Source organism: Varroa jacobsoni, unplaced genomic scaffold (assembly GCF_002532875.2).
Source record: "Varroa jacobsoni isolate VJ856 unplaced genomic scaffold, vjacob_1.0 scaffold_421, whole genome shotgun sequence".
NCBI classification, from domain to species: domain Eukaryota; kingdom Metazoa; phylum Arthropoda; class Arachnida; order Mesostigmata; family Varroidae; genus Varroa; species Varroa jacobsoni.
Genome location: NW_019213323.1, coordinates 94623 through 114995, shown reverse-complemented (window position 1 = coordinate 114995; position 20373 = coordinate 94623). Strand labels below are relative to the sequence as shown.

At 42.1% G+C, this 20373-nt stretch overlaps 1 protein-coding gene and 1 long non-coding RNA gene across 22 annotated transcripts in view; one reads left to right on the top strand and one right to left on the bottom strand.

The window, feature by feature from the left end:
- LOC111260280 (uncharacterized) overlaps positions 1 to 17210 on the bottom strand; it is a 76078-nt gene extending 58868 nt beyond the window's left edge. For 6 of the 17 annotated variants that reach the window (XR_015310969.1, XR_015310976.1, XR_015310965.1 and 3 more), the window contains exons 1-2: positions 16541 to 16607; positions 11746 to 16090 (exon numbers count right to left, since the gene is read on the bottom strand). This is a non-coding gene — a long non-coding RNA (uncharacterized LOC111260280). Of the gene's footprint in view, positions 1 to 8566; positions 9607 to 9999; positions 10169 to 10866; positions 11310 to 11741; positions 16091 to 16540; positions 16608 to 17073 lie in introns of those variants that run through there. The other 11 variants (XR_015310977.1, XR_015310967.1, XR_015310979.1 and 8 more) reach the window with 11 other exon arrangements.
- Positions 11553 to 20373, top strand: part of Mettl14 (methyltransferase like 14) — a 29339-nt gene continuing 20518 nt past the window's right edge. The window contains exon 1 of one of the 5 annotated variants that reach the window (XM_022832889.2): positions 11553 to 11656. Coding sequence is in view for 2 of the 5 variants with exons in the window: in XM_022832891.2 (XP_022688626.1) it covers positions 17863 to 17985 (123 nt within the window). In the remaining 3 variants the exon portion in view is untranslated. Of the gene's footprint in view, positions 11657 to 17856; positions 17986 to 20373 lie in introns of those variants that run through there. The other 4 variants (XM_086968235.1, XM_022832891.2, XM_022832890.2 and 1 more) reach the window with 4 other exon arrangements.

Genomic DNA, 20373 nt, shown 5'->3' with positions numbered 1-20373 from the left:
GAACACCATTAGTAGATAAACCTGGTACTCTAATTTCATTGTCTCAGCTGTGATGGTCGTCCCGAAGTATCCAACGCCAACTCGCTTATTCGGCTTGTGAACGGAAGTAGACTGTGGCCGACAAGCACTTTATTGATTGCATGACAATACACTCGCAATGAGCCTTTTTTATTCCTATTTCCTTTTTGTGAATTGTGAGAGCCTCCGAAAGTCAGCCTGGAAGCTGCATTGTGCAGAAACTCTCTAACTTCCTCTGTGGAAGTATGATCACTCTCTAGTAAACTTTGAATTGCCAGCGAGTCGCGGCAGATGACCAAAAAAGAAAGTCGATTCTCGCTACAGCATGCCGCTATCCAGCGAGCTTGAAAAAGGGGCGAGTCACAACAACTCAAAACTCTATTCAGATGATGTAAGCGTTCTTTTTTTAATTCATTTTCTTATTTTAATTAATCGTCATTGAAGACTGGTTTGTGGTTAGACACATGACATTCAGAATAAATACCTTGGTTTACGTATCATCAACAGAGAGTATGGAATCGTCCTGCCTTTCCAAGAGCTTTTTGATTGGACTGCTGTCCGTCCATACGCGTGCTGCGATACGACGTTGAAGAGTTAGTAAAAATGTGATTTCAATACAATTAATAAAAATCAGCTTTCCCTATCGACAGTGGAAACAAATGACAATAAGGGTATCTATTTCTCATAGTAACGTTGTCGATCGAACGTGCTGGGCTTTCGTCCACGGTTCAGGTCATTTCATAGCATTTGAGCTGACCCCAGCAATCCACACGTTTTTCGAACAGTCTCGACACGACAGTTTGATTATTATAATTATGATTATATAGGTTTCTGTGGGCTTCTTAAAATATCGCCCAATTTGTATACGGTACACAGACTCATTCAGCCTGTTGACGGCTAGGTGTGTAAACGATAGACATTTTCAATAGTTGTTGCGAGCCTATAAAGGAATCAATTACCAATTATCAATAAATTAATACAATAAAGTAGGTTGTTGCACGGTGGCGCAATCCAATAGTACCTGCTTATTTGATGGCCATTAAAGAGTAAGAATAAATGTTTGCCTGCCACAAGCTATTATATAATTTATATATAGAGCTATTATCTACTGAATAAATTACTGATACACATCTCTGTATAGCATTAGGTAATAGCAGTATGTACATCTGAAACTTAGCTGGATTGACTCTATTGGATTTTACCTCGTCCTTCGGTAAGACGGTCATGCTATCAAAAAGGAACTCAATATCAAATACAGAGGGTAATCTCAAGCTACTCTATAAAAACTATCTGGGTCGTTACAATATATAAGCTTGGCCATGCGGCAACTTCAAATGGGACACTGAATTCTTCTGATATTCAGCCCCAGTGAACGAAACAAGTAGTCAAGAACAGTATATTTCTTCGTATAATCACAATTTTCATGTAGTGTATGTTAAAAATGCTGATATTAACATTTTGTCATTGTGCAATAAATATAACTTGCTTTTTATATACAATTTCAAAGCAGAGAACTGTCTGCCAGACTGGGTACCCTAAAAAGCTTGTCATTACCATTATCTTGAAACGTGACCCCCCTAAAAGATACTGGTGATGACAATTACGGATCACTGCAACAATTTACATACAAATTTAAGGGGTCTCTTCCTAAAGTAATGTTGAATTGACCAGTTTATTAAACATTTTCACATGTATATAATATTATCTAGGGGCTCGCTACGATATGCGCGATCGGGTTAACTCTATATATATAATGCACTGACTGCTAGAATTCATAAGCCACGGGAGCGGTAAACCACTAGTACTGTATGACCAAGCAAAATCGTACGAAGTAAATTATGGCTCGTTCTAAACTGACTGCATTTCTAATAATTAACAGAAGTTAATAAAAACAAATTTATGTACTAATTTTTTTCTAATGATTATATCAATTCTGCAATTTCTGTAGTTTTTACAGACGCTCAGCATGAGTATACAATGCAAGCGTCAGCAGTATAAGTAGAGAGCTATTCATCTGGCTTTTTTCTTCTCTAGACTCTTAACGGTCTGTTCCGCAATAAATCACTGCTGAATTTGATCTCTCATCGTTCGAGTGCATAGCATCATCTGTAATGACCTGCCAGTTATGAATTCGTTTATTTAGCCTTTGTTTGTCCGGCTGTTTTTATCGGTGTACTCCACATATTTTATCTCGATCAATACACCATACAGATACCGTGCCTTACAGACACGCGAGTTATATGTAGATGCGAAGTGATATAGATACTTGTTATTATAAAGAATGGTTCTTGGGTATTTAGGGCGTAGCGTTGCGCTTCACAAGCTGCTATTGCCAAGCCAATAACAAAACTACAATCCGCGCGTTGCAATTTAGTCGCAGTGCTGCAGGATAGCGTGGGAACAGGACAGGGAAAATTGGATTCAGCAGCAGAAAACTGAAAAGGTGCATCGAGAAGATATAGATAGCACTGAATAGATAAAGAGGACTGTCCTAAAGACCAACTAGCGTGTAGGGGCAGGAGGTGCCTTAAAGGGTCGCGCTGCTAAGGACCGACCGCTAGGCGGCAGGGATTCAAAGACAAGCTTTCGGACTCGGTTGCGGAGATAGAGCTGAGGTTGCCGAAAAAATTTTTCAACCTTGTTCAATTCCGAAGTGGAACATTTGCAAGTATAATGTAGGCTAAGCGGGCGTTACTTGATGGGTGACACTAAAGCCTAACTTGTAAGGCACGAGTTCAAACTGAAGTGTTTCCAATGAGCATACGAAATGTGGCTCACATCGAGCCTCTTTGTTGGTGCGCCGCTTTGTAGCGATAATAGCGCATCCGAAGGCGAGCTCTCGCTAATCGCGGCTAGTGTTTGTTCAAGGAAGGTTAAGCTGACCGATTTATATTAATGAAGGACACGCCTTGTCACTTTGGAGCTTAGGGATCCCGTCTGGTCCTTCTGCGACGAGCCCATCCGTTGGTATTCTCAAGCTTTCGCAAAGCTCATTTTAACGCCTCTCCTGTTATTCGTGAAGTGAACCCGCAATGTTGTATAGAAAGGAGAATCCAGCCTCGTAGTCGGAAACACTTTGGAAATTGCAGCGTTTGCCGCCTAAACTTCACGAAACGAAAATATGGGCCGCTTAACCAATCAACCGGCTTTCAAATTCAGCGAGAGGCACATCTCTATAATATCGCTTCACTTAGCTTACGCTACCTGATCATGCAGCAATGCATCCTTATGGAAGTTCGGCAGCGCCCTGTTTGACCTCACGTTTATATGTTAAATGTGTAAGCATAACGTGTAACATCAAAGTGCGCTTGGTGCTCATGTTCTACTCGTTAGAGCTGACGAATGTTCTCAAAATATCATCATACATACAATATGCACACACGCTCACACGCCAAGACGTTCACACAATCAGGTACATATGTAGATGTAGGTGCATGGTATATAGAGAACACACAATTGGTGCTACCTGATGCAGTTGGGATGCCCAGTTGGGGAGTGTGGGTGGACCCACATGGATCGTAGTCGACAGACAATGTGTTACTACCAAGAAGCCGAATGCATCTACCTAGAGACCTAGTTTTAACAACCTCCGCCACTTTCTGTTTAGGTACGTCAAGATGCACCTCCTTCTTTCACACTTAAAGTTTATCTCTGCTTCGGCATTCGATACCCATCAATGGGTATACTCAACACTCGGAAACAGATATTTCTATTCACACAGACGTCTGTGCACTGTATAGAGATATAACAATTAATGCTACAGGTTCTCTTTAGCCTACGACAATTAGTAAGATAAATAATGTAATAGTAATAATATATTTCGCAGTTTGGGCTAGCTCAATTATAGCAGATCTGTTATTTTAATGCGTTCTCAGCTCTAGGCAAACTTTCAAACTAAACAATATTTATAAGCCAAATAGTTTTAGTCAGCTAGTTTTTTTGTTATAAGGCTCTTGTCTTCAGCTACATTTTACCTAATTTAATACAAAAAGAAAATAACATCGGATTCATATCTAGACGAATCTAGATATACCTTTTTATAGGACGTTGTCAAAGCAATCACCAGCTAACCCTGATGCCAAAGAAATAGCAAAAATTGAACAGGCACGTATCAAATCTATAACGGGAACGTTTTTCCATTATTCAGCCTCCATGCGTCACGCGCAGCTCAGCAAAGTCAATAGCAGGATGACCAAGGCACAGGCGCCCGAATCCTTGCCTCCGCAGGGCCTTCGTTTGAAAATGTATCTTCAGTCAAAGTCAATTTGGTGGTTGAATACTTTATCCGCACAAAAGAGAAATGAAGATAAATTATCTAAAAAGAAAACGGCCTTCCAAAAAAACCTTGTCATGTGCCACCTATTTTGTAATGTTAAAGTCTGTAGGCAGATAGTACCTATGTCTGTTGGAAGTACATATACATTGTTTGGGATTCTTATACATGCTTATAGGATTGGCTCTTGTCTATCAACTCCGCCCGTGTATATTATTATATTTTGTATCACTTGTCGTTCAGTTGATTTAAGTTGTTCTTGCTAAGTTGCAAAATCAGCACATGTAGTTATACGGAATTGAGCTCAGGATAAAGCAATTGGCAGTTTAAAAAAGACCAGCAGTTTAAGAAGATTACAAGTTCAAACGTTATTTTTATGTAATTCGCGCGAAGGTGCCCGCGCAGTTGATTTTGAATTGATAGCATCTATTTGATAAAAGCAAGCTAGACAATCAATTACCGGTAACCATTTAATAGCCATAAAAAAACTCCGCCGGAGTATCTGATAGCATTAATATTAGTTTTTCTTTTCCTTTTTGGCCAATACTTCGTATTAACAAATACTCCTGATAATATCCGTTACGAGCATGACGTCTCAATCTGATCGACGTTTTTTTCTAGCTTCATCCTTCTCTGGTGGGCAACTCGAACTGACTCATCTCTAATCTGTAGCGTACGATAAACTGGTGTTCTGCTGATAATAGTTGCTTATAGACTGTCTTTCAAGTGCAGCACATACTATGTTGGACCATCTATGTTGGACTGAGTTCGGCAGGGATCCATTTTTTGCTTCAGCTTTTTTTATTATGATTTTATAACGCACGCTGCGAGGAATGTCTCTAGTCATTTGTTCTATGGACTCCAATCTCCTCATTTTAGCCCTTAAAATGACTGCACCAGAAACGAACTACTGTTTTGCTCAAAGCCTCCTTGTTCAGTGAATTTCATCAGCGCTATAACCATCAAAACCATCAGGAACTGAGAGTTGATTCTAATCACTAGATAATATTTTTGCTTCTATATTGTTTATTTCGTGATAACGCTAACTACCCTCTAATCACGCATCTTAAATCTCGTCTTCTAAGGGCGTTTAATTTTTAAAATGTTTGATCCGTTGGTTAGCTACGGACAAGCTAATATGTAAATCACAGAACTTGGTTGAACACTCCAACTACAACATAAAATTCAAATAATTGATTTAACTTCACGCATGATAGAACCTACCTTGCTCCTCTAAAAAAAAAGCTATCTACAAGGCATATTGTTGCTGACAGCGCCGTCTGTCTGCTTAGTCATGCAACTATGGTACAACGGATACAAATAATTACAAATATCCATGTCAGATGAGTGTTTCGCATAACGTAATCATCACACCGCAGCTACCATCGTCTGCTTTAGCGTTCGCATGAACCAACCCAGCCCTCGCCGGTAGCTAAATCTACCTCGTCTGTATTTGGCTACGGATGAAATGGCAATAACTTGTCACGCCTTGCGTCATCGAAACAACACTGCAGACATTCAACATTAAATCACTGTTGTTAGATGCCTACGAGACGGATAACACTGTATCAAACTATCGAATACATAGCGTTGCCAAGCCATTATTGACAGACGGTAGCAGGCGTATTGGCGGAACAAATTGTTGTTATCGTCATAATCGTCTACCGCCATAATAATGTTTGAATGACCCGCGGGCTACCTACTGTCATATTCCGGCCCTTGACTAGTCCCACAGGCGGCGCTACAACTAGCCGCTTTCACTGCGTATTATTTACAAACAAAAGCTCTACTGCTTCGAATCCCTATGCATATGCCCCAATCATATTTATAGATCTATATATGTATATATATTAGTACGGCGTTTTCTAAAATAGATCTACAGTATACGTGAAATCATCTCTGGTCAAATAATTTGTAGAGGTCTCAATAACACAAATAAAAATGTCTCAACATAATGTCACGCGGACTAAATAGAACCAACTGAATAGCATCATTTCTATATACGCGCTCAACAATGGTGAAAAAAAAGTTCATCTGCTCTATCTACATCATGTAAAAGTATCGGCTTAATCTTCTCATATCGGTGTGTAGTAGCGGGTGTTATCTGTGTTCTTTTCTGCTCGATTCCAATGATAGCTTGTAATATAACTAGCATATGTATTGCTACTATAAATGTTCATATGAAGGAAGAGAATGCCCTACTCAGAATAAGCACGTGCAAGTCGAGATAGGCTTTATCTAACAAAACGAAGCTCCCATCTCTATTGTCAGGAAATCGACAAGACTTCGATAAGCTTATAAAATAGGATTTCGATACATCTGCATGAAGTGTTACGCCAACCGCCATTATAAGGATCCATTGAACAGCAAGGTACACTGATGGTAGGCATTTTTGCAGCTCAATTGCGCCCCTCACAATAACGGAAAAACATCATTTGTTTGACTTGCCAGGTTAACGCTTACATACTGCCGAGGAAGTCTGAAGATTAAAATCGAACTCAGGGCCCGCCGTTCCTATTTATTCTAGGGGTAACCGAGCTATTTATCCACTACAGTAAGTTAACGTAGCAAAGATGTAAATCGATTAATCTTAAAAAAATAGTTGTTCCGTATTACCTAGACAAAGTAAGATATAAAATCATTAAACACGTCCCAGTGCTAACTCTCCTTCTTCTATGCAGGCCAAATTGGCTTCCAAACACCGTTGTTCAAGGACGTATGTTTTTTGTGACGTCTAAGCTTAAGTAAGTTCGAGATAAAGTTTTACGAACGAGCGTTCAATTTTTGCGAAACCAACAGATACCACTCAGATTTTCAAATGGTTATTACGTCTAGCAATAGCGACAGCAGGAACAGCAACGTTTTGTATCGCTATAGCTAGTGCGACACATCGGTAGAGCGTTCCCAATAATAAGTGGGATCGGCAAAGCGAACTAAGTTGATGCCATAAGTAATTACCCTGGTCTGGCTACTATACTATACCTATGCTGCCTTCATTCGCCTTTGTTCATTCGTGAGATACACCATCGCTTTCCGGCCACCTCTGCTTGCGATCCACCAAACGTCGAAGACAAACAGAAAAAACCGAAGCATTGCTAGATCCTGTGAAGGTACGAGTAAGTTCAAATAGAAGAGTGCCTAAGCGGTGTCTAAATGAAAATTAGAAATATTCTTGTAACGGCACTTATGTTACAGTAATCCTCTATCAGGTCACCATGATAGGTATGCGGGGTTCTGACGGGTTTCTCGTTACGATTCCCACCATGTTATGACTTTTCCTATTCCAATATCTGAACCCCGTGGCTGCTGGTACTCGAGCAACCACATAGTTCGTTTTCATCTATGCCTGCTCTGTGGTCATAAGTTGGTAACGTGACTCGTAGAGCTGCGAGAAAGGTCGCAGAAAGAGAAGGCCAATCTGGTCACCTCAGCTCCTTTCGTCACGTGCGAAACGAATTGTAGCTCAAGGCAGTGGGGGACAGTCTGACAGCACTCTGTCCATATAGGTCTTTCCTGAACGCCTGTTCGACGCGATGCGGGGCTGCAGTACGTGCGCAGAAGGCTGACAGTCATATAATAAGCTAGGAATCAAAGAATAACTAAGAGAAAAATGGTACGGATAAGGACGGATTGATAGATCATTGTTCAGCAGAGTGTTTAGCGCTATGTTCACGAGCTATGTTTGTTAAGTGGGACTGGGTTCAATTTAATGGAATATGACGAATGTTTTTCATCTTTCCTTATCTACTCCCATCCAGAATACTTAGTATGCATATATATATTGTGGACCCTTCACCATCAATTACCTAATAGCCTTCTCGTATGCTTTTGCACGACTCAATGACATCTTGCGCCAAAAAGATCACCTTGTACTTTTTCCTTCATGCTTACACTTGGCGTTCTACCGTGAATTTTGACATTCTCGTTTTTACTTCGAAAGCACTTACAAACACCGACGGCAAAGCGGTGCTGCCGCTCCCGCTTTACCTCCAGGGACTCGAGGCAGCTTTGCTCCTCGATTACAATTGTGTGAAATAATTCCCTCCATCTAGCCTTGCTTTGCCCTCACTACATACTATCGTACTAGAGCATGGCCACATGCACGGAGTGGTATTTAATTACTAAAACATGGGTGGATACATACAGCGGATTTAAGTTACATACCTTGACCACACCATATCGCCTACCGCTCTTTACTGCTTAGACGACACCAACGTTAGCGTTTTGTGTTCGAATTATATTGCTCCAATTATTCCAATCACTAGCAATTTGTAATGCACTTAAAAACAATTTATTATTTACCTCATACATTATTATCGATGATAATACCGAGTCCCTTATAGACTGGTCTAAGTTTGCGTTTATCTGTGTTCGTAAATACTCAAACGAAACGTGCACCAACTAATTTGAACTTATCGACGAGACACATCTTCATCTCCTTTATTCGACAGTTTTCTGTAAGTATTTTTTTTTTTAGATATGTATATTTGTGTTGCATTTTGCACTACAAATATACATATCGAAGTATTAAACCAATTGAGTAACAATCTGTAGGCTGAGCGTGACCAATCAAGTCAAACAAAAATAGAGTAAGGGTCAAGTACCTTCCTAGAAACTGTTTGCAAACCTAAATCTGTTTTGCGTAATTTTAAATCACAACTTTATGAAGTTCGTTCCATTGAATTATTTTATTAAGGTCGTGGTTTGCTTTCGGCGTTATTTTATAGACGCTTTCCTTTGGATAGTTGTCACAAATAGTCCTATATAAAAAAAAATTCAAACCACAGGGTCGGGGCGACGATTCGATGTCATTGCCTAATCCGTTACCACAAAAAAGCTACTCACTCAAACAGCCACAGACTTTCGTTAAAAGTGGTGTATTATCACTCGTTGATTAGCGTGGCATGCACAGTTTTGTCTCCGATGATTGTGGAGACAGGGGCCCTGCATTTTGAAATATGTCACCATAGAAATATATTGAAATTTCTTTTTTCACAAAACAAAACAGAGATTGAATTGTCAAATATCAGTTCAGCTAAAAGTAGCTTGCGGAGACTAGCTCTGTCCGCGTAGGGATGGACAGGCAAAATATGATACGAGGTGATGAGTACGATAGCACTCCAGGATAGCTCAAGCGACCACATTGGATATGGTCGTTTACCGGAGGAGGACGCTAAAATCGTTCTTTGCTGCCGCTTGTCTGAAATGTTTTGACTGGCGAGACGCAGTCCAGAAGTAAATTTATTGCAGACTCATCGCCGTTCCATTAAGAGCAGAAGTTTGGTAAAGGATCTCCCACTATAAATAAATGCGAGCTAAAGAGCCAATGATGAGTTAGCAAAACGTCGTACTATCCATAAGCTGAAGCACAGGAAATAACCGTGAAATATAGCAATATTACAGGCTTCCATGTGCCCACTGGCGTGCTTTTGACAGTGAAATTATCTAAGCAATGATAGAATTATAGTCACAGCCATCTTTTTTTCCACACATACAGCGACACATCTACATGTATATATGAGCTATTGACAAGTAATCAAAGGCCAATCAAAAGATGCTACCTCGTCTATGACAGTATTTTCAGCAACAATGCTTTAGAAATCGAGCTTAGTTTTTAAGGTGGTAGCTGAAATGTCCAGATGACCTGTGTAGGCCTATATACACTTTACCGCTAGAAGATGAAATTTATTTCTACAGTAGCTACAAACCTGCTGCAGGACGTGCGGATCTTCAAAAGTGGGGCAGTAAGGTAACTTAAAATCCACTAAAGATACAAGCTTGAATGATACAGAAGAAATGAACTTGCGCAAAAAAGATGACGACTTCAACCGAAATAGTCGCGTCGTAAAAGTCCTGACAAAAAGGCAAGGATGTTCCCTATAAAAAAGGAAAAACTAGCATTACAAATCGGAGCGACGGTTGTTCACGAAGAGAACGAGGTCCAACTGTGTAAAGGAAAACTTTTCGTACACTTGACTCTGTCCAAACGCCGACAGCATTAGCAAACATTAGCTATGACAAACTTTACTTGTGTAGGATAATGATTCCACATGTTTTCAAAAGAATTGAATAATGTATCTTGGCAAAACTCGAAATGGATCCAACGTTTTAAATAGCTTATGCGCTAAAAACACGACCTAGTATACAGAATGAACCCTTGATACCGATAAACAAAAAAGTTCTATTTGTTTATATCTTGTATATTTATTTGCAGATTATAAAGACCATTTCCCTTGAGGGTAACCGTATTGACTAAAATTCAAAGCAGTCAAAAAGAATTCTATAGACTGCGCTTTTCATTTGTTCTCAAAAGACACTAAAAGCCTTGCCAGAAGATACGATTGCTGTGAACATACAACGTGCCTTTCTGGGCTGTTGATTGGACGCCAGCCCCGTCTTTAGAAACGTTTACAACAATGTTCGCATGTACTGAATAAATTGGTCCTATTCGTTAAATCAGACAACAACTATAGTTTTGGCCCGACTAATTCGGAGTCATGTATCATCGTTATATTGTTGCAATCGATTTCAATTTGCATCCTTCATTTGTAGTAAAAAATAAAATAGAAATGTACCTTTGTCTCAAAACAGGGTATATAGTGGCCTAAGCCATCCAAATCCGAAGATGCTAGTTTTAGAATTTGTCACTACACCGTTTATTGGACAGTTGTGTCGCATACTCAGCTGAAGACCATTCACAAACGTATCTAGTTTAACAGTTATCCATAAGACAAACGCACACAAAATGTTATGACGTCAAAACTACAGTACAAAAATTCACAACTCTTTCTCTGTTCCTCTCATGATATCATGATGAGTTAAAACAGATAACAAAACGCTACGAATAATGATCCAAGCAGATGGCGCGGAAGCAAGCGTGCGTCGCACCAGCAGACGCTTGCAACGGCCGACGCTTTGTTGCAAGCCAGCTCATCATTGTAAGTACTAAACTACACAATTGTTTCACTAAATACGTCACATGTCAAAGGACGTACACATGAGCTTCACATGTGCCGGTAGAACTCTACGGAGCAATATGTAGAATTAGAACGAAACCGTTTGATTGCACCACTGCATGAGCACTAAATCTGCCAGTTATCGACAACAAACAAAAATACTGTGCTATTTAGAGCAGACTACAAATATTGCGAAGAAATGTAGCGGCTTGCTTTAGCCTATACGAAATAATTTCGAGCTTTAACAGATACAATATAAAAGCTCGATTGTTAATTTGTTCATTCTAGACGAAATCCACTGAGGGAGATGTTTTCACGTTCGCATTACTCAGTTTTCTGTGTACGAGACAAACTACTACGGGGCTGCGTAAGAAGTTTCTAGCCACTACGTGACAACGACAACCGTACGGTACTAACTTTTCTACTTTTGTGACTATATAACTAACTAGAAACGTAGTAATAATGGAACTACATCATAATACACAGCTACGTACTCACTGTGTCTGGGTCTGGGTGTGCGCGCGTGTGTATCTCGACTTTAGATTAATCAGGGCCGGACGGGAAGGAAAACGTATAATACTTATATCGCTATAGCATTATAGTCTTCCTCGTAATATATAGGCGGCGCTTCGTACAGTTAGGGTCGGGTTTTTTTTCTCTCTCTCTCTCTGCGCTCAACTCCCCTTTCTCTTGTGCAGCTGCAAATAATTTAGCACTGTTGCAGAGACGAAAGAAATCAAAGAGGAAACATTTACGTAGCAGAACTTTTCTCGACAGAAACTACCAGCGGACCTCGACAGGTCCGGTCCTCACAAAATACCTAAAGACACTTTCCACTCGGGTGATCGCATATAAATAAAACGTTAAATTCAATAACTCACAGTAATCGACGACTGTACCTAACTAGCTTAAGGGGAAGCATTACGCAACGGATATGCGAATTAAAGATCTCGTTCACAAAAGGTATATTGCAGGGACCATTGGCAAAAGTTGCCGTTGAAGGTTAGATTTCGCTCGAGAGAAATCGAATCTCTCAAGATCCCGTAGCTGGATCATTGGCGACCAGAGTCACTGCACAGTCGTAACGAAATGAAGGAAAAATATTTCGATTCTAGCCTGCTTTAGCGTTCCGTTCAGCACCCGTTATATTTATATGCATTCGAAATTAACGTACAAGCATACGTTAATAATAGTACAAATCCTCGCCATTTTTACCCGCCGTACATCCTCAGCAACGACAATAGCAGCGACAGCCAGTCCTACAAGTGATGTTTGTATGATGAGACGCTTTAGTTATCCACGCAATCTAGGCGGCATCAAAAAGAAGACCTACAATGTCAGCGCTACCCGGTATCGTAATTCCAATAGTTACAACATAGAAGCTTGGCAAGATCTGTATCGACGAGAGAACTATTATACGAACGTTAGCAGAAGACATTGCGAAGCAAACTTTCATGCTTACTATTATCGTTTCAACAAAAGAAAAACGAATGATTTTTATCATGCAATTGCATTTATTGGTTCTGAAGGGTATCCAATGCATGAAAAAAAGACACTTGCGAAATTCGTTCCGAAATCACGAAACGTATCTATTGGCTGTTTCGTAATAGATTCCCGGTTCCTCGTAAGGAGAAGAATCTTTATGCCGCGCAGAACAACAGTCCTTCTCGAATCAATTATCGCTACGGATGTGTAACTTAAAAACTTAGACATCACAAATGGCTATAGTTCTATTACGCAAGGTATTTCGCGATAAGAAGTTCAGCATATGTATTGCAACTCTACCTATGGGTTTGAATTTTTTTTTATAACACTCCGCGCCGGAAAGAGCTTGCTCGTGCTGCATTTAACTGGAAAAAGAAACGCTGAACAATCTATAGAGTATAGCATATATGCTTCCTTGCGATGTTTTGATACAGAACGGAACGCACAACAATATCTCTGTTTATATTTAAAAAAAATTGTATTTATTCGCGGTTCTGTCGTACCGTCTAGGGAATCAGTGCAATGATAAAGCCGATAGACGCCAACCAAACCCTATGTTTCTACTGTGCTCTCCGATTTAATCCCTTACAATGTAATTGCAGTTCTTACTTCCGAGTTCCCTTCTTCATATCAGCAACGATTTGACGGTCCGCTAAAGTTGATTACAGTCCAAGTAATAAAGTCTAATATAATGACGTGTACTCGCAGGTAAAGAAGGTGAATGAGAGCGTATATAGTATCCGCATGGTACATGTACAAAGGCATACGCCGGACAAGGCATAGCTATGTTCTACGCAAGGATGTGACAAAGGGTGCAAGTAACAGAGAGCTGTAGTAAATCGGACGGGTTCTACAAGCGACTTTGATAAAAATATCAGCAGCGGAGTCGTTATTACGCCTTTGATTCTCTCTACCTCTATTTAATCTTCCTTAATTTTATAGTGGTTCGACTGTGAACCCTTCCTATTTAATATTCAGAACACCGCGAAATCCTGTTGACATACATTTATAACTGAGTCCCAGAGTCGCCTACTCCAGAACAAAGTCTGTTCTACGTTGACGAATCGTGCAGGCTGAAATGAGCAAACAACTAAAAAAAAAACCAACGGACAGATTTCTTTGATCAAGTGCGTCTTTTTGCTCACGGGAATGCGTTTTTTTCCTTATCGCCTGCCATGGCTCTGATTGAAGCGTCGCTCGCGTTGTTTGGACTTTTCTAAAAAATCTAGCCAGCGAAGATCGCGTCACCTATTCAAAAGTTAGGAGCTAGGTAAATCGTTTTAAATCCTCCTTCTAATTGTGTATAGTCCATATTAAAAGAAGGCATGCTATACTTGAGTATATGGTACGCAATTCTATCGTGGTATCGCGATTTTGTCTAAGCAGGATGCTAAGAACGACAAAGATATACCCTGGAGCACACGTTTCAGGGTTTCAAGCTATTGAACTAAGCTATCTGATTCGAAAAGTTCCTTATTCGTTGCAATGCTTAGTGTAAAATCAATCAATCCGTAGGGCAGTTCTATTCCATTGTTACGGCCCATCTACGGTGCATCTATGTTTGATAATTTATTAAAACTATTCTTACACGCTGTATCGCTCATTCCTTGATTGAGCACCGGGTGATAACACTTGTCTATCAATTTATAGCAAACGAAACACGCTCATAGCAAAACGTCACCATCGTAAGGTGAATTGAATTCTTTATAAAATCATAGCGAAGTTTTACGCATCAGCGTCATTAAATGTACGCAACGTTTTCTACCTACCCGCAATTTGACGTAACGCAGTAACACAGGTGCTTTTGTCAAGCAGTTGCTCTAGAGAGCATTTTGTGTGAAGTAGCATTTTTACAGCCTCGGACGATTGCGGAGGCCATATATAAACTCTATAGATTACCATATCCTTTTGTATTCTTGCCAAGATGCGTCAAAAACATAATATAAGTGTAAGGGGCAAAGGCAAACGACAACAGCCCTCGGGATGATTCTAGTTTTTTAAGCTGTTATTAATGTCGTTCATCGAAAACAGCCGCTATACTGAACGAGCAAAAGCAAAACTTCTCTGATCATAAACTGAATAGTAGAGCGTACGGCATTGGGTATAATAGTTAATACTAGGTGGCATATATGTACTTTTCCTGGTCAGAGGATGACATACATTAAGCCACAATCGGCTGAGCGCAGCTATATCGATAAAAAGTAGCGCAGTGTCAGTAGCACAATGCTAGGACAACACTAGTTCCTTAAATAGGCTACAGAACCAAACTGAAAGCATTGATCGAATGTGTTTATTGTCATTGTGTCAAAGCATGTGTATTTAAAGCAGTGAAAGTGTGGGGTGAGCCAAGATAACGTTATGGCAGAGCTCTATGATGTATTTTCCTTGAATCTAATAGTAAAAATTTTTGGCAGGGCCAGATTGATGGCCGCTCTTTGCTTATAACTAATTGTATCACTATGTGTTCGTGTATGTGTGTGTGTACGGCGCAAGGTATATAGATTCAAAGGACTTTGCATAGCGTGCATGGTATATCAGAAGGCACGCGAGAAACCCATTGGCCTTGATGCCAAAGCAACGACACTGACATAGACACACTACCATTAGATCACTGCGTAATGGCAATAGCATCAGCGGTTGACAACGCCGATATCACCATACTTATACAAACTACCCTCTTTATAATCGTCATTGCAGTTCTACCAGATCTAAAAGGATTTGTTTAACGTAATCGTAGATGCAGGAGGGAGGAAAGTTCTGCTGGATTTTCAGGAAAAAACTTCTTCAAATTAACTTCCCACACAACATTTTTTCGGAATAATAGAGAGCAAACATAGAAACATTAGACCATTATTGAACGGGTGGAAGCTCACATAATTTATGTGTGGGTATGCTATGCGTTGCTTTTAGTTCTACATGTCGATTTTAAATCTAAAAAGAAAACGGCGTTAGCACGTTCTCATTACGCCATTCTGCATTAAAGCTACTAGTGAAGACCAAACAGCGAAGGGCAAATTGGCACAGAAAAATGTAGGCAAAAAAGATGGTGCCACTTCAATAATAAGACGATATCATAATATTATAAGGTCAGTGTTCGTTCGTTCAGATATCTACATGGTGTGCGAACGACGTCTACGCTGGATATAATAATAAGCCATAAATACATAAACGAGTCGTGGTCGTATATGACAAACTATTTGTTATAGCAAACGACTTTGTTCGCTTGCCGGCTGTGGCCGCTATATCGATCATTGCTAACGAAAGGACACCCACGCGGCACCGATGATTGATCAATGGCGAGTCACTTCGTTCGTTACTTGCACCGTTCCGCTGAGATACAATATGTGAAACACAAGCTCTGCAAACAGGCACACACGCATTAATGCGGCAGACACGAGACCGCTCCGCCAACCGTCAAACAAAACAAAGAATAGGAAGCGGAAGAAAGACAACGAGGAATGACGCCCAGTATCACAAGCATTGTTCATAATGGATGATACATTTAACACTAAGAAAGCGACATAAAAGTGAACGGCCATTTCTACATTTATTTTTTGACAACGGCAGTAACTGACATTGGACGGTTCCAGACACCCACTCTTCTATGTACCTACTGTATTATTGCTCACTATAATTATTCTAGTCGTATTTGATCTAATTGAGGCACGTTCACATGGCACTGTTCATTACTAAAAACACCGCGGCGTCCCGTCGTTTCGCTGTGAATGCTTTTTAGTTGTCCCCAGTTCGCCACAACGTTCGTCATAGCTAAATGGGCACCATCGGCGTACTGTCACCCGCTGCTTACCCCCATCGAATTATCGGCGTTGCCTCTGATCCCCTTCTTTACTTTCTACTGTAGACGAGCCACCGATATACGAATGCGTGAATGTAGGTTTATAAGGAGATAAATGGGTACCGCGGGAGCATCAAACATATAATTGTAGACATGGCTGCTGGTACTATTGTCATTTGTTTGAGAAAGGGGAGACGCGGGGCAGACGATCGTGCCGTCATTATGCGCCACCACTAGCACCGCTGCTTCGGCCATGAAGATGGAAATGACGTTCTATCGTCGTAGACGCTTATTCTTCTTCGTCTCCAGCCTTCCGTTTGCTTTTAGTCGGTCGCCTGGTCGGTCTGCTCGTCAGTGTTTGCGTCCCTATAGGCGAGGGAGTGCAACTGGTGTTTCGGTCTCCTTCCTTCGAACAATGTCTGCGTTTGTTGGTTCGTCTACCGTCCGACTACACTTGTGCGTTTTATATATGTGTGTGTAGAGCATGCGTAAATCCGGATGTGTGCTTATTCACCACCACGTACCTTTCCTTGTTTCCGTCTTACCTTGGCTCTGTGGGACGAAGGTCGTTATCCTGATGGAGCTGATGATACTAATAGTCGCTGCAAGAGAAACACAACGCGGCGGTTGTGCCGTACTGTCAACAGGCTGATTCTGCCATCCACAGTTGTTAACAACGATTGCTGAGCACGCATTCGGTAAGGAATGTGTCTCCTTACTTAATTTTCAGACAGGTTATAATGTTCTACATAGATAACATAGTTGTTATCATTGCACTGCCTCATCATAAATACACACTCCGTTTGGTTTGGTGTTACCCGTGATAATTTTTCCTGCTTTCACGCTTATTCTCTATGAGCCTTGTACAATGCTTACATTTGCGCCGTTTGTATGTCCTACGACTTTTACCTTTTGACGATAACAATAGTCGCAAACACTCAAACACAAGCATTACAATAATGAGGAAGAGACGCCATGCACGTGGCCTTCATCGTGGCCGTTGCTCCTGAAGTGGTCGTTGTGGGTGGCGTTTCAAGGGATTGATCACAATTCTTGCTTTATCGACTGCAAATAATAGAAGTACTTTCAGGCGAAGCGATAGCTGGCAGGTCACTCGCGCATTGCTTTCGCTATTGTTATGCTGAGGGCAATACCGCACCGTGCCGGAACGGCTGCCGCTACTGCTTTCAGCGAGGATCAACAACGCTACCTAGCCGCGTTTCTGTCGTTGCCGCTGCTACCGTATCGGAACGTACTCTCCGGATGATCCACCACCGTTGGCTAGCAGCGGGAGCCGCAACAGCTCCTTCCTTAACACTACCACAGCTCCGATAATGATGATTGTTGTTATGATTATTCAACTTCGCTTCACCCTGTTGTCACTTAACGATAACATCAGTCGGCAGCGGACGACTGCGGTTTGGCCCGAGGCAACGGCGAAGCCAGCGAATAGACAGGTGAGTAAGGGGCAAGGGGATCACCACCGTTCGTTTCTTCCAGACGCTTTGATTTTCTGTCGTTATTGCTCTTGTTAATGATGTCAAATATGTCCGCCGTCGCTACGATTCGCCCGACAGTGGATCTCTTCTTTTTACTCCTTTCCCTCTCTTTGCTCGTCTTTTTCTGGTGTCGAGATCTTCTTTCGTTCCCATACTTTGTTTCCACCCGCCACCGGCGTCGCTGCCGTCCTGTGACAACTCGCGCTCTCTGGCCCGTTCTGTTATTGCCCAGCCACAATTAACAGCTTATTGGCACCCTGACTTCGGGTCAAATAATCAGGAATGGCAGAAGAAGCATACAATAGTACCAATTGTAGTGCTACGGATTACTGCTGCTGCTATTGTTGGTGTCGTTTACTGGATGGCTATCCCAGCTGACTGTTCAGCCTTTACACACCAGCGTCGTTTCCGCCTTCTCGCCAGTTGTCCGCCATCGTTTCCCCTTTGTCTCGTGGATGTTTGATTGCCTCATACCACCTTGCAGCTAGGGGATGAAAAAGCCACTAACTCCACGATGCTATACGACGGCGCTGTGTTGAAAGGAAAATCTCGTCTTCTATTTGATTCTATTCTCGAATCCTCGTCGATGTTATCTTCTTACTACTGTCGTTGTTGTCGTCGTTGCGTGTCTTCGCTTTCGTTTTTACTAAAATCTTTGTAATACCGCCCTTAGATTTCCCAAAAATAGTTATTGTACTGTCTATGTCTACGCGACTTTTTCATCTTCCTATAGTTAGTGATGTTGATTTGGCCGTTTTCGTGATATTTCGCGTTGTCGCCGTCGCTATTTTTGTGTATCACCGTGATCAATCTGACGGTAGAGCTTTAGAAAGCGCAATGGTGGCACGTCTGGTAGCAGCAATCATTGTTGTTGCTGACGTAATAGTTGTAACCCCCAGGATGAATCTATTTCCAGTTGTAGTAGATTTACTTGGCGCAGCTTCGAATTTAAATGAGGAAAAGTAAGAAAGATTTGCAAATCATAAACTTCATTGCTGCTTCTGTTTTGTTCATATGGTTGCTGTGGTCGATCACAGTGGACCTAGCACGTCTCGACGACTGCCTTTGGGAGCCGCTTGCTGCTAGTGGCCATCGCAGTCGCCGTAGTGCGAACTGCGGTAATCGCAGTCGTCAGTACCGGTCGCCGTCGTTGTCGCACCGCCGCTCGACTCTGGCCCTGTCGACAGCAACAGCGGCCAACGAGTCTCAGCCCGTTTATGGTGTTATTCGACGACGGCGGGCCCTCTCCGCCCTCTCTCTGGTCGTCTGTCCGCCCATTCTTTTCTATCCATCTATTGTCGTGGTCGCAGCAATGGCGACAGCGGTAGTACTAGTACTTGAAGCAGTAGTGCCGCGGTATCCCTATGTTGTTGTGTATTGGTACTCGTTCGTCGTCCACTAAAGGCGACAACTCGTCGCCAGTCAACGATAACTGACGACCAACCGCTGACAACTACACAAATACCATAGCATCGCCACCGACGACGACGACGACAGCGGCGGCGGCGGCGGCGGCGGCGGCGACGACGATCGAACCAGTCAGCCAACAAATCAGTCAATAGTTAATGACCAGTTGACCAGCAAGGCATCTAGCCACTGAACCGCTCTTTTCACACACGCCACCATCCGTCGTTCGTTCGCCGTCTCCAATGATGCTGCGGCAGCTACAGAGGCGGCGGCTGCGACGGCGGGTTACAGCAATTGCGGCGCTGGGGGCCGCTATTGCTCTTAGAGCAACGGCGGCAGCGGCGGCGGCGAGAGCATCAGCTGCGCTACGGCCGCGCAGATGGCAGTGGTGGAGGGCGCCAACAGCAGACAGTACCGATGCCGGCGGCGGTGCCGTGGCGGCGAGAATGGAAGCGCACCCGTTGACCAGTCAGTTTTGACGATAGGACCGATTTAGCCTTCTTGTTGTTGCTGCTGCTGCTACTTCTGTATCTTTCTATTGTTCACTTCGCTTCTGCCAAGCCCACATACTCGATAGGCAGATAGTGCCAATGTATTTACTCGCCCATGAAGGCAGAATCGCCCGGTTACTGGGTTCCAGTCATGGATAACTGCCGGCGTAACCACTGATCTTGCCACCACAGCCGCGGCTGCTGCTGTTATTTTCCATTAGGCTGCCATGGCTACAAGCTGCGGCCTTTACAAGCGCGTACTTCTCTCGCAATAAACAGTCGTCTTCCAGTTGTTGCGACTGTTTTTCGGTATCTGTAAAGGCGCGCAGACGATGGATGCAAAGATCGACAACGGACGCCATACTCGATGGGATCGCTGCACAATTCCTCGTGTGCGGATTCGAACATATTTAACAGTCGAGCAACCCGTTTCTCAACCGTCAGTACT